Source organism: Alligator sinensis, unplaced genomic scaffold, assembly GCF_000455745.1.
Source record: "Alligator sinensis unplaced genomic scaffold, ASM45574v1 scaffold455_1, whole genome shotgun sequence".
Classification (NCBI taxonomy): Eukaryota; Metazoa; Chordata; order Crocodylia; family Alligatoridae; genus Alligator; species Alligator sinensis.
Window position 1 is genome coordinate 1,150,134 of NW_005842142.1, and position 13,805 is coordinate 1,163,938.

The following is a 13,805-nucleotide window of genomic DNA, read 5'->3' on the forward strand; positions in this document are numbered from 1 at the left end:
TTGGGCGGAAACCGCTCAAGCCTCTTATACGGCTAGCAGGCCAATCGTTAGCCGCCACGTGGGAATAATTTAGGACTAGCCAATAGCAGGACACACATTTGCATGCAGGTGGCGGGAACTCTTTTGCACCGTGCATTTCTCTTGCAACTTGAGCAATGCACCCTGCAAAAGAAGCTGCAAATAGGCGGGAAACTCGTCCCTGCACCGGAGTTTTCCTCCGCAGCAGAAAACTCCACCATGCAATGAAGCTGCAACCTGGTGGGGATAATTCTTGTGCCAAAGCACACACAAAATCATACCTTTGGGTTATGACATCCAGATGCATTGATTTGAGTGTTCCTGGATACTGTATGCAAAAACAGCTAAGTTGATAAACACATATACAATATGAATTCCTAAAATGTGGGAAAGTGATTAGAAAACATTACTTCCAAGGAGAGAGTATTTTAGACCTATGACATTGGGAAGGGATTCATTTAATGCTCACGTCCATACATTTCAATGTCCAGAATCTACAGGACACTACAATAAAGACTTACTCATCTTCTGAGTAGGAAGAAGGAAGCTAAATTAGGCTTTAAAAGTATCTGGTACCATAGGACTCTGCCTTAGAGTAACCACAGCAGCCAAAACCATTGTTTTCAGAAATGATTTTTCACACAGTTAAAAGTCATTAGAAGTTACTGGGTCTCGCAATACAAAAGCATAGTGAGAATTTTCCAGTCTTTCAATTTATCCAGTGAAGACCATCAGATACTAGTAAAAGTTATCAACTGAATTACTTTGGGGGGAAATGAAAGACATTTTCAGTTAGATTGTGACCTCTGTGGATAGTTCATCATAAAAGCTTCTTGCAGTTTGGCCAAGAAATGAATACCAGCACCTCCATTCTTTAAATCTTTTCAAATAGATTTTTAAAAGATGAATGGCATATTTATAATACACATGGTACTACCTGGTCAGATCCATAGGGAAGATTTACGTGAGTTTATATGAGAATTTTCTAGTTGTAAGCCAGAAGTTTTTTTCAAAGACTGGACATTGCATCTTTTCTGTTTCTCTGAGGAGATGCTTCCTATTTCCACACCACTGTTTCCTATTTCCACACCACTATTTGAAAGGAAACAACTAGGCTTATAGAATGGTTTATTATGACACCTTAAGAGTAAGATTGATCATTGAAGGAAGAGGAAATGCAGTATCTACATTTTATCTTATTATATAAGCTGTAGACATGCTATATATAGGTCACTTAACTTTTTGAAACAAGTTTTAGAGTGGGGAGAACTCTTTAAAAGTCTGGATCAGTACACACAAAAAAAATTGGACAGGAAATATCGTTGTATGCTTTCTTTCTACAACGCCACATTTAATTTAGAAAAATGTTAGACTTGTGTATTACAGAAGTATTAAATATGCATGGGAAGATGATTGAAAGACTAGAAAGTCAATCATCACAGACAAAATTCTACCCTTAAACTTGTATATACAATTCCCATGTTCCATATTAGCTTACCTATTATGGTATTATTAAAGGCCATCCAAACAAGTTTTTTTGTGCAATTGACATAAAAAAAAGTGAAGGAATGATGTCTTGGGGCTGAAATCTATGAAACTTGAACTATTATAATGGATTACTAATGTAGGTATATAGGACATGCCAACATGACATACACTATTGTGTTAAGCGCTGTGCTGACAAGTAGGAAGATTTCTGCCGTAAAGAACTTAGAACGTAAATAGGGAATCTCTGGTATTTTCTTATGTCTTGTATCTTTTTTCCCCCTAGAGCATAAGGGCTTCTGGCCTGGTTCTTCTGGAAACCATCCTTTTTGGATCACTCCTCCTGTACTTCCCGGTGAGTTAAGATGCTATTTTGAAAAAGGGTATTACTGATAAAATTCTAAAACCTAACATCAATTGCTTGTGTGACTAATACAGATATCAAAACTGTACATATTAGTTAGACTAACATAACTGTAGCCACTTGCCATTTTATCAATATAGATGTTTAAACAAAATATTTGTGATAATTCCCTTCCAGGTATGGGGAATGCAAAAATGGCAAGATTGCACATTACAACTGATATAAGCAATGATTTTTTAAAATACATAAATATCAAATTTGTGAGGCTGTCTATTGTTTGTTTCCAATTGGGAAAAATATTAATACTGAATTAAGCTCGAATATATCTATTGCTACTGTGGAGTTTGTTACAAAGCTGGGTAGCTACTTAAGTATATTGTTAGCAAGTATTTATTAAATGTTTCTGAAACTGTCCACTGACATCTGGATAACTGGTGTTTGGGAAGATGTGTGGTTGTTATTTTTATATCATAAGTGGGCACAGAGCAATATAAAGTAATGCAGTGGAGAATTCATACTAAGTAGTTCTTTTAACTGGCAATGGGTTTTCTGGAATTTTTTTAAGGGGAAGCAGTAAGGTGTTTTACTTTTATATAGAGTCTTAAGCTTCTGCAAGATGATACAAAACTGAAAGTTGGACGAAGGAGCCTTTTAAATGGCTCTGCTGCCCCCTCATCAGCCTCTGAATTCCCCACGCACCCTCCAGTTGGCCACTCCATCCCCGGATCTCTGCCCTGGTGCCTCTCTCAATTAGCCTGAGAACAGCCACAGCAGTGGTATGGGGGTGAGGGGCATTCCACTCATTGCCTGTTTTCAGGCTCCCTGCAGCTTGTGCCACCTGGATCCAGGCCCCACAGCTGCCTAGCAGCTCCTCTTCCTCTCCCCCACCTCTCTTTCTCTTGCCCCTCCTTGTGTTGAGGGGCCTGGAAGGGGCTGAATCTGGATGCACAGGGCTGGCATGGTCTGCAAGGACCCCAGGAGCAGTCAGGGAGGGGGAACCCTCCCTAAGGGTGCCTCCTTCACTCTTGAGCTGATCAGCGCAGTGATCCAGGGGTTGAGGGGATGATTGTTGTGACAGGGGAGTGATCTGGGGGTAGAGGGGGAAATTCAGGGGGCCGGGGGCCATTTGGGGGGTAGAGGAGGGAGCAGCCCCACAGCTGCCCACCCATCCCACCCACTTCCTCCCTCCTCACTCACCCCATCCCACTACCTGCTTGGCTGTTCCCAGGTGTCAGTCCAGGGCCATAGAATCTTGAATCATAGTTAGTCTACCTAGGAACAGTACCTCCTGGGATACCGGAGGACCACAAATTGGTGGTTTTATTTCGGGTGAATACCCAGAAGTTAACTGCAGCTAGGTAGCACAGCTCAGAGATAATCTTTGCCTGAAGTGGCTTAACTTTAAGATGCTTAGAAGGCATTTAGCACATGGTAATGGGCCTTACTGTGTCATCATTCCAGGTTTAAGTGCTCTTAACATGGTCTAATTGTAATGTGTAATCTCACTCATTCAAAGAGGGCACAGGAGAAGGTTTAGGAAGAGATGGAGGCTGGTATGGGATAATGGATTGGTTTGAACATGGTACTGTTGTAATATAGTTTCCCTGGTAGCCAAAATACTTTTGTTGCTCTACAGAGCACCAACCAGTTAATGAGAAGATGGAAAGCAAAATGCCTTGCCAAACACAAAAACTGCAAATATGTAAAAAGAGGGGTGATGAGTGGCATAATAAATACATTCTCCCTGGAGTTTTTTCTAAATTATTGTTCAAATTGTGTTACTCTTAGATTATAGGGTTAAAATACATGTGTTAATTGCTAGGATACTTTTATTTAACATTTCATCTTTAATTTTGGTTGTTAAGATGTTTTTCAATATTTGTGAATTGCAGATGTCGCCATGAGAAACTACTAGCGAGAGACATGTTAAGGCCAGCCAGATAGGGCATTTTTACATGTGCATGTGCGGGGGAGGCACTTTAATTAGGGAGCGCTTTTAATTAAAAACATCCAAGTGACATGTATATCAGTGAAAATATATATATAAAAGTGAAAGTATATCTGAAAAATGGTGGTGGGGCAGTCTGAATTAAAACTCATTGAACAAGCTTTAGTTTAAAGAGCTCTGCTGCCATTTTTTGGTGTGGGGACACTAATACACGATGCCAGAGTCTGCTGGAGCTTGTTTATTTCTGTGCTTCAAATGACTCAATTAATCGAGTGTGCTCTGACATGTTGGATTTCCCTGTACATGTACAGGAGCTTGACATGCTTGGAACAAAAATATAATCATGGTTTATGTGGTCAGCAAAGGGCCAAAATGGCTCTTATGCAGTCAGAGTGATGGGGAGAGGAAAAGGGAAACAGACATTATTGCGTTTCCTATCACTCAGGGAAAAGGAACATGCCATCCAATCCAAGCACTGGGCAAGATCACAGTGTATAGAGGGCGGGGATATAGGAGGCCCCATGTGAGGTATGACAGAGAGCTTAGTTCCACTCTTGCTTTGCTTTCTTACCAGTTTGCCTGCCCCTGATTCTTCCTGTTTCTTTCTAGCTGTTTGTTCTTGACCTAATTTCTTCTCCCACAGACTTTTGTCTTATGAGGCTATCTGCCTTTGGGGTCACTGTTTGGGTGCTCAGTGTTAGTAGATGTTTATATCCTTGGTAACATAATATATTCTCCATCTGCAGTTGCTTGAAGGTTGATGGATGTGGCCATTGTGGTCCAAGCAGTCACAGCCTCTAGGCTTGTGTAAGGAAAAAACAGGAAGATGTCAAACATTTCTCTCACTTTTTACTAGCATTCAAAATTGGTCTGTTACAGCTGGGACAAAATATAGCAACACATCTTTGGTCACCAAGAATGCATCATCATGGTGTTCTGCTTGCTGTGGTCAAGTTCAGTATCCCTATATCCTGATGTTCAAAGTTTCTATAGGACTGGTCTTTGCCTCTCTCTCTGTAACCAGGCACTCCTATGATGGCTTTATTACAGTAAAACACTGAAACTATCGAAGAGAAAAGAGCCAGGAAAATAATCAGTTTTATGAAAAAAATGTAAGTGGTTTTCATAGTTGTTTAACATTTGGTTTTGTTCTGATGTGACACAAGAATAAGAATCCACAAACTGGAATGTGTTAGGTGTGGTTTAAACAAGGACAGTGGATTCTTATCCCATTATCTGAATTAGCTTTTGTGGCCCTTTTGTTCCTATGGGTTCTTTGCTTGTTTGCCTCTCCCAGCGCTGTCCCTCTCCCCACTTTCTCTCCTTCCTTTTTCCTCCTTTTGTATTCAAATCACTCACTGCACTACACTCTGATCTATGCTGTCCTTTCCTAGCATCAGATGAAGTGAACTCAAGTTCATGAAAGCGTGTACTCTATAAAAATCTTATTTAGTTAATCTACAGTGTGCATATTTATCCAGTCTTCTGCCTGACTTCAGACTAACATAGATAACTACCTCTTTAAACAATAAGACCATTCAAAAACTTTCATGAAATAATGAAAGAGAGAGAGCACACACCCCATTCTAGTATAGGCAATAGCCAAATAGCTCAGATAGTCATCTATGAGGTAGAGACCCAGGTTAATTTCCTGCGTGCCTGATTTGGAGTTGGGATTTGAACCTGGGTCTCAGTCATCTCAAGTGACTGCCCTAACCATCAGACTAACAGTTTCACTCAGTTTCTCTGATTGGAGCTGATCAACATTGTATTACTTAAATATTAATTGGGCCAGAGTTAGTTGCAGTTGTTAGTTGTTGGTGTAGTTGCCTGCATTGTGGGAAACCTAAGCTCAAGTCTTTGCTCTGGGCAGGCATGTCTACATGTGTGCTTTAATGCATTAGCCTATTTTAATGCTCATTAAAGGATTACTAAAAACCATGGGCACTTTTACATGTGCTTCAGGGGTGGGGGGCGGGGGCTCTGAAAGCCACTTTAATTAAAGCACTGCTGTGTCTTGTGTATCAGTGTCCCTATGCTTAAAAATGGTGGCGGGTGCACTTGAACTAAAGCTTGCTCAACAACCTTTAGATACAGAGCACTTGCCGCCATTTTTAAACACTGAGATGCCGATACACAAGATACAGGAGACTGCTGAATTGTGGCAATTGCATCGCTCCAGCAGACTTGATTAATCGAGTCTGCTCTGACGGACTGAGATTCTAGCATGTTGGAGTAGCCTCGGTGCTCGTGTATAGGTGCCTCATGCTATTTAGTTAGTGTGCATTAAAATAGGCTAATGCATATTAAAATTGTGCTCTTTAGTTAATGTCTATTAAGACAGGCTAATGTGCATTTTCCTAGTACCTCACAACAGAGAGCTTCTGTACGTGTGCAGGAAGGCTGCTCCAACCCTCTGAATTCCAGCACACTGGAGCGGGCTCCATTAATTGAGTCTGCTGGAATGTGGAAATTAACATGCTTTAGCAATGTCCTGCATCACGTGTTTCAGCATCCCTGCACTGAACAGTGGTGGTAGGGCGCTTTACATGAAAGCTGGTTTGATGAGTTTTAGTTCAAAGTGCCCCACCACCATTTTTCAGCACAGAGATACTAATGCACATGATGCTCCAGCCTCTTTTAATTAGCACAGCTCTTGGAGCTCCACTAATTAAAACACTTCCCCACGCCTCCTGGAGCATGTGTATAAATGCCCGGAGGTGCTAGATTTAATGTGCATTAACTAAAGTGTGTTAATTCACATGTAGATGTGCCCAGGCAGTAAGAAAGGAGCTTGAACCTGTATTCCAAAGCCCAGGTTTCCTCCACCAAGTCACCTGGCTGTTAGCTAATCCAGTGTGGGATTCCCTCTTTGGTTTTCACAAGAAACTCCAACCTAGGCATTAGAAAGTTTCTACCAAAAAATTAGGTCTTAACAAATTGGAATTTTTGATGGAAAGTTGTTCTGCTGGAGGGAGAAAAAACAAATGAACCCTGACAGCTTTACTATCCACCCTTGGGGAGGCTTGTCATATAGGCCTTTGACCAGAGCCTATCTGAACTGTAAAAGCCATTCTTTTAAGATCTGAGAATGACCACTTCTAATAACTCACGTTGTTCAGAATCCAAATGCAAACACATATCTAGATTTCTTTTTATATCAATTGTATTCTCCCACACTCTCTCTGGTTAGGCTTTTTCTCACTCTCACACAATTAATCGCTAATCAAGCTATTACTCCTAATACCTGAGACCAAAAAAAAGCAAAGGAAAGACTGCTGTTTCTATTTTTAAATGTTTAGAGAGGGGCTTAGATACCATGGTAATGGAGATCTACAACTTAGATGAACAAATACTTTTTGAACCAGTTTTGAAACTAGGCTTCTGTAAGGTGAAGATGATGTGGGTTGATGCATTACTTTGGAAAGAGTCCAGCACAGACAGAGCAACAAAAATTGTTAGAGTCCAGGGGGGAGAGTTAGGGTTAGGGTCAGAGAAATTGTGGAACCTCCATCCTTGGAAATTTTCAAGAGAAGGTTAGATAGACACTTGGTTGGAATGGTTTAATCAGGGATAATCCTGTTTTGAGGAGGGGCTGGACTAGATGACCTTGTGAGGTTCCTTCCTGCCCTACTTTCCTACAGTCCTATAACCTATAAGGTGACTAGACAGTCACCTTGCTGGGGTCACCTGACCCCCAGTTATCTTTCCTACTTGGTGCAGTGGACTGGACCCGATGATTTTCAAAGGTCCCTTCCAGCCTTACAATCTATGAATCTATGAACCAGTATCAATATTCATGATTTTTTGGAACACCACATCACAGGCTTCATTATCTTTTGGTCTCAGGCACAAAAGTGGATCCTTATCAGAAACAGAGATGCCTATTCTGTATGCAGAACTCTGTTGTTAAACCTGTGAGTAGGAAGAGACTGCCTTTTTAGAGGTGGAATTTGTGACATTCTACAAGAAGCATAATGATGCGGCTGTGAACCCAGGGCAGCTTCCACACACAGGAACAGAAGTGACTTCTTGCTGCTGATTCTGGTGTGATTGTGTGTGGCTGTGGTGGTTGCCATTTTTTTCCAGCCTCCCTCCCCTCCCCCTGCCAAGTCAGTGCCCAAGGAGGCTGCCCGGATCACCCTGCCCTAGTTATGCCACTGTATTCTACTGTATATAGAGTGTATCAAAGTCTGTGCTAGTCAATGAGACGAAGCGCATAAAATAAAAAATATCAGGCCTGGGCCTGATCATTCATAAAAGAAATTAATTATTTGTACCCAGCTGGCATTGATTCACATTTTCCGTCATACAGAATGGGTAGAGTGTGTATGCCTGATTGTCATATTGGGCAAAATTTACATATGTGCAACAGCTCCCCATGTCAAATTTACATAGTCATCAGCTGTCTTGGTCAAATCCTTTATTTATTCTCTGCTATTTTGGATTTTTGTTGCCTTTAAAAGGTCAAAGAATATATATGTTTTTAAACTCAGTAAGTCAGAATAAATTTAAGGAAGTAATAACAGATTGAGGAAAGTCATGAAAGAGATGGAAATGCCCAGGAATAGGATACTTTTTATTTCATAATCGTAAGACTACAGTGGGAATAGTTATTTTTCTGTTATGTGGTAGATGACTATTTTAAAGCTTAAAAATGGGTGAACATCTCAACTTGCACTTTTAGACTTGCTGCCAAGCAAGTTAAAGTTGTTCATCAGACATTTTGCTGCTTGTTGGTACATTGCTATACTGTACACAGCCAGCCCCAAATGTCTCTCTCCCCTTCATTTTATTCAATTTGAATCAATATCCTGTATTTCCTTGGCTTTGATTCTTTTTGCACAGAGAAGAGAGAGCTAGTTGTAGGTTTCTGATTTTGTTAGGATTGGATGTGGAAAGCCCTGATTCTATCCTTTGCTTTACGTCTTTGTTCCACTCATAAACCTAGAACAACCCCACATACATCCTTTTATCCCAGAGAAGTGCTTTGGGATTGTAGCCAGAAGTGGTGGATATTACTCTATCGGTTTGTAATTCGATGAAAATTCCTGCCTGTGGGAGGAACTATGTATTGGCTATCTCCTGCCAGTTTCGGGTTATTTTCTTTGTGTTTGTCCTTCGCTTTTTGCAATCCTTCCCATGTTCAATTGCTGTTCCAGTTTTGCCTCTTTTCAAGTTGGCCTCCTTGCTTTATAATTTTCTTTTGTCATCCCTATCTTTGTTTGTTCAAGCATTTATGCCACGTAGGACCTGAGTGCAAAACCATTATCAAGGTCACAACTTAGCTCAATTTGGATACTAGTCATTTGGTGTGTCCAAATGTTCATTAATGCACAGTAGTTACTGCACACTTAATTTAGTACTTGTATAATGAAGTATTAAATAAATATGCAGTAACTGAAGTTACTGCACAGTAGCACTGGTGAATGCCTTTTTAGTGATACTAGTGAGCAGTAGCCTAATAATACTGCACAGTAGTGTATTAGCTCTGTTTGAGCTACCACGTGAAGAACTGCTGCACTACAGAAGAAAACCCCCCACAAATCACACACCGCTGGTTATGACATATCACCCCTCCCTCAAACCCGTAAGAAAAATCCTCAAACAACTGCAACCCATACTAAAAAGAGACCCTATTCTTAAAAAGATCTTCCCAGAGCCACCCATCCTAGCCTTCAAACAAGCACCAAACCTCGCCAACCTCATCACCAGAAGCAAACTTCCTCAAGCCCAGAACACAACAAAAGGATCCAGACCGTGCCAGGACAAGAAATGCAAAACCTGCCAGCACATCTCCACCACCCCCACCATTACTACACCCCACAACAGAGCCATCAGCATCCCAGGATCTTACAGCTGCACCTCCAGAAATGTAATATACCTCATCCAATGCACCAAATGCCCTGATGGAAAATACATAGTAGAGATCAAACAACATCTGCGCACCAGAATGAACGCACACTGGAAATCTATCAAAGACAGAAATACCCAATTACCGGTGGGGGCACATTTGTCACAGGAGGGCCACTCTCTCTCCAATCTCTCAGTCCTGATCCTCAAGGGAAACTTACACAACACTTCCCAGAGACGAGCCTATGAGCTCCATTTCATCAACCTCCTGGATACTAGAGATCATGGACTAAACATAGACATTGGATTTTTGATACATTATAATCTTCCTGGCAACTGACTCCCCAGCCCAGCCCCTGGCTTCTTTACTTTTCATTCCATCCAGGAAGAGCACACACCAACTGCTGAAACTTCCTTAGCCTGACGAAGGGTTTTTGAACCAGAAAGCTTGCTTAATAACTATTCTCCAACCATTTGGGTTGGTCTAATAAAATATATCAAATTCACCCAAGGAACCTTGTCTGCCTTGGAGCTATGACACACTGCTGCGCAGTTACCATCTTGTGTAGATGCACCCAGTTTCAAGTTTAATAGTTGAGTCCTAGGTGCTTCTGAGTCTGCATAGCATCTGGTCACTGAATTTCTAGCTCAACGTCTATATAGGTTGCTCTTGCTCCCTGTCTAAGCCCTTGCTTGGGCTGCAGGACTCCTATCCACCTTAAACCCAAAAAACAGTACTTCAGCCCTCTTAAGCTATTCTCTTCAGTTGCTTTCAAACCCTGTTCCTGAATTCAAACAAACTGTGGGTGTTGTGGCTTCTGGGGACAGTGTGGCAGGAGGGCAAGAAATGCAGATTTAGCAAAGAGGTTTTTCTTTTCTATGTGCAGTTAAGAATCTAAATACACAAATATAGAATGGAAGGGATATCTGGCTTGGTAGCACTGATGAGAAGGATCTAGGAGTTAAAGGAAAGACATATATGGACCTCGTTGCACATTACACTTAGCACTTGTTAACTGCACTTAAAATGCTTGCATCTGAGCATCCAAGCAATAAAACATGTGCTAAGTGCCATTGGGGTGTAACAAAGTTAGAACTTTTGGGGCAAGGAGTACTGGCAGATTGTATTACCTGACACACGTTGAGCTAATGTCTGACTGCTCCACAGAGGTAATATGCTCAGGAGACTGGTGCAGTACTGGGGCTGGGACTGATAATCAGCGGTTTGTCAGTCCCAGGCCCAAGACCATACTAGAGTGCACTGGAGTCTTCAAGGGCTCCAGTGCTTAGGACTTATCTGGTTTAGATTGTATTAAGTATTTCCATGTGAATGCTCACAAAACTTTCTAACTTGTAGTAATGTTTACTATGATCAAAATAAAATGTGTCCTAAACAAGGCCCATAAACTTAACTTGAGTCATCAACATAATGCTGTCACTAAGAAAACACATGCAGTTTTGGGTTGCATTAATAGAAGCACTGTAGTTAAGACACAAGAGGTGACAGTACCACTACTGTGTTGGCTAAGCTTCAGTTGGAGTACCATGCCCAGTTTTGGGCACTGTATTTTAGGAAGAATATAGAGAAACTGGAGATGGTCCAGAGATGAGAAGTAAAAGGAATCAGAAAGCAGCAAGCCATATGTGGAAGGCTTGAAGGAACTAGGTGTGTATTAGTTTGAAGAAAAAGAGGTTGAGGGAAAGTAAAACAGAGCTTTCAACTATTTGAAAAACTGCCACAAAGAAAGTGATGAAACTGTTCTCCCATGCCACAAATACCACGTGGGGTTATATAGCAGCAAAGCAGGTTTAGATCAAATTTCAGAAAAAAATCTCTTTATTGTAATAACAATAATACATTGGAATAAACTGCCCAGGGAAACGAAGGAATCGCCTTCATTGGAGGCTTTCAAGAAGAGGCTGGATAGGCATCTATGTACGAATGACATTTCTGCATCTCTGACTTAGCCACACTCTGCTTCTCTGAAAAAAAAATCCTATTTGTTGACCCTTGCATGTGGCTCCTGATTTGTTCTGAAAACTGTTTTTTCCCTATCTAGAACCTATTCAGCTCCGTTCACCTGCAATTTCAACAATCATCATCATAACCTCTGTAAGCAGATACCTCTATGTTGTAATCACTAATGGTATTATCTATTTCAGCTCAAATGGGTAGGTGATGGATTAGATTCACAAAAGACTTCTGGGCCAGTTTCTGTTGGTGCTCAGTCAGGACCTGATTTCCAGCAGCTTGCCACACCTCTAGCCAGATTTTTAAGATACTTGGAACCAAACATTTATCTCTTGCAAATATGGTCACTTCTTTGATGCCTAAAATAGAACAGGGGTCTTTTAAAAATAATTGGCTTTGGCTTGCACAGTTGCTTTCCCTTCACATTATCTTTAAAACTGTGCAATATCATTATGTAATTTTTCGCATAATGTATGTAATATCAGTTTTGCGAATGCTACCTTCCACAGTAACTTTATCTAGTTCTTGGAAGGGCATTGAGGAGTTTTAAGAGCAACCAGAATCCTAGTGGTGGAACACTAGTAAATGCCTTTAGCACTCTTCTTACATGGGCTCCAGTAACTTCACTTGTCATCAGGCTGGTGGAATAGATATACTGAGTGACATGTGGCTTGCTAAAGCTCATGTAGCATTTCAGCAAAAAAGTCAGACATTCAGTGCATATGTCTGGATCTCTAGTTCCATGCTGTAGCCATAAAAATACTCTGCCCTATTTCTGGGCTATGTTGCCCTTCTTTTCAACTCCCTCTGTATAGACTTTTAATTAGTAGCATGACCTAACGTTCTTATTATGAGAAGGGAATAGGAGGTAATGGCTTTTCTTCTCTAGAATGACCTGTCTATGTTATTAGCAGGCATCCGGGTTTTCTGTTCATGACAGAAACACACGGTGAAACTGGATTTTCTCATTTTAAGGTGAAAACCTGGATTCCTTCCTTTTAAAGGAGAAAAACACAGGAAATAGTGGATTTCTTGAAGGCTGACAGAGTTCCAGCCTGCAGCATGCTGCAGGGAGCGGGAGGAGAGCAGTCAGGCATGTACGCATGTATATCTGGCAGTGGCGGGGGATGGAGGGGAGGATTGAGGCCCCCATAGTGAGGGAGGGATGGAATTGGGCAGGACTGAGGCTGGGGCTGCTGCCCAGCTTGGGTGGTGTGTGGGGCTTGGGGCCTGGGGTTGAAATGTGCAGCTGCAGGGCCCGGGTGGGGAAAGGGATGCAGCCATTGGTGGCTTATCCAAGGGCTGAGGAAGAGCTGGCTCCCCACCACTGTGTGCACTCCTCAGGTGTATGGGGGGGGGGGGGGGGGCACATGCCCCCCAGATTTGTGTACGGGGCAGGAGTGGGCTGCCCTTTGCAGGCTCAGGCTCCCTGCCCTGCTGCCCTTCCCCTGGGGCCTCTGCAGCCCAGCAGGTGGAACCTGGCATGGCAGGGCAGAGCAAGGCAGGGAAGCTTTGTGCTACTGCTGCAAGCCCCCTGTTACCATGGCAAGGCACTCCCTGCCTACCCATTAGCAGGGGATTCGCAGCATGGATGTATAGTGAGGGGCACTGCGCCGTCACCCTTGCTGCTGCCGAGCAGGCAGGGGGTACCTTGCCATGGTAGCATGGGGCTCACAGTGGCAGCATTGAGCTTCCCTGCCCCGCTTTGCCCTGCCATGCTGGGTAGCAGAGGCCCCCAGCGGGAAGGGCAGCAGGGCAGAAGTTCTGAGCCTGCAGCGGGCAGCCTGCACCTGCCCCCCTCTGGCCAGTCTCCTGTAGGGGTGGGGAGCTGTTGCCTCCCACATGTGGCAGCCAGGGGTGGGCAGTGCTGGGGGGGTGGGCAGGGGGCTGCAGACCCAGGTCCCTGGCTTTGTAACCCTGGAAACAGGTAGTCCCCTCCAGCTGCGCTGGGAGGCGGAGGTCTGTGGGTGGGAGTCAGGGACATCAGCAGGGCCAGGGTGCTGTGAGTGGGGAGTGAGGGGCACTGGCAAGACTGGGGGTGGGTGGGGGGACTGTGGGTGGGTAGTGAGGTGCATCAGCTGGGTCAGGGGGTCTGTAGGTCAGAAGTGAGGAGCAATGGCATAGGCAGGGCACCGGCATATCAGGGCGGCTCACTCAATGCCACA

General features: G+C 42.9%; 1 protein-coding gene across 1 annotated transcript in view; it reads left to right on the top strand.

Moving 5' to 3' along the window:
- GPR158 (G protein-coupled receptor 158) overlaps positions 1-13,805 on the top strand; it is a 401,429-nt gene that overhangs the window by 238,275 nt on the left and 149,349 nt on the right. The window contains exon 6 of the mRNA XM_006025370.3: positions 1,790-1,858. Within this exon, the coding sequence (XP_006025432.1) occupies positions 1,790-1,858 (69 nt within the window). The remainder of the gene's footprint in view (positions 1-1,789; positions 1,859-13,805) is intronic.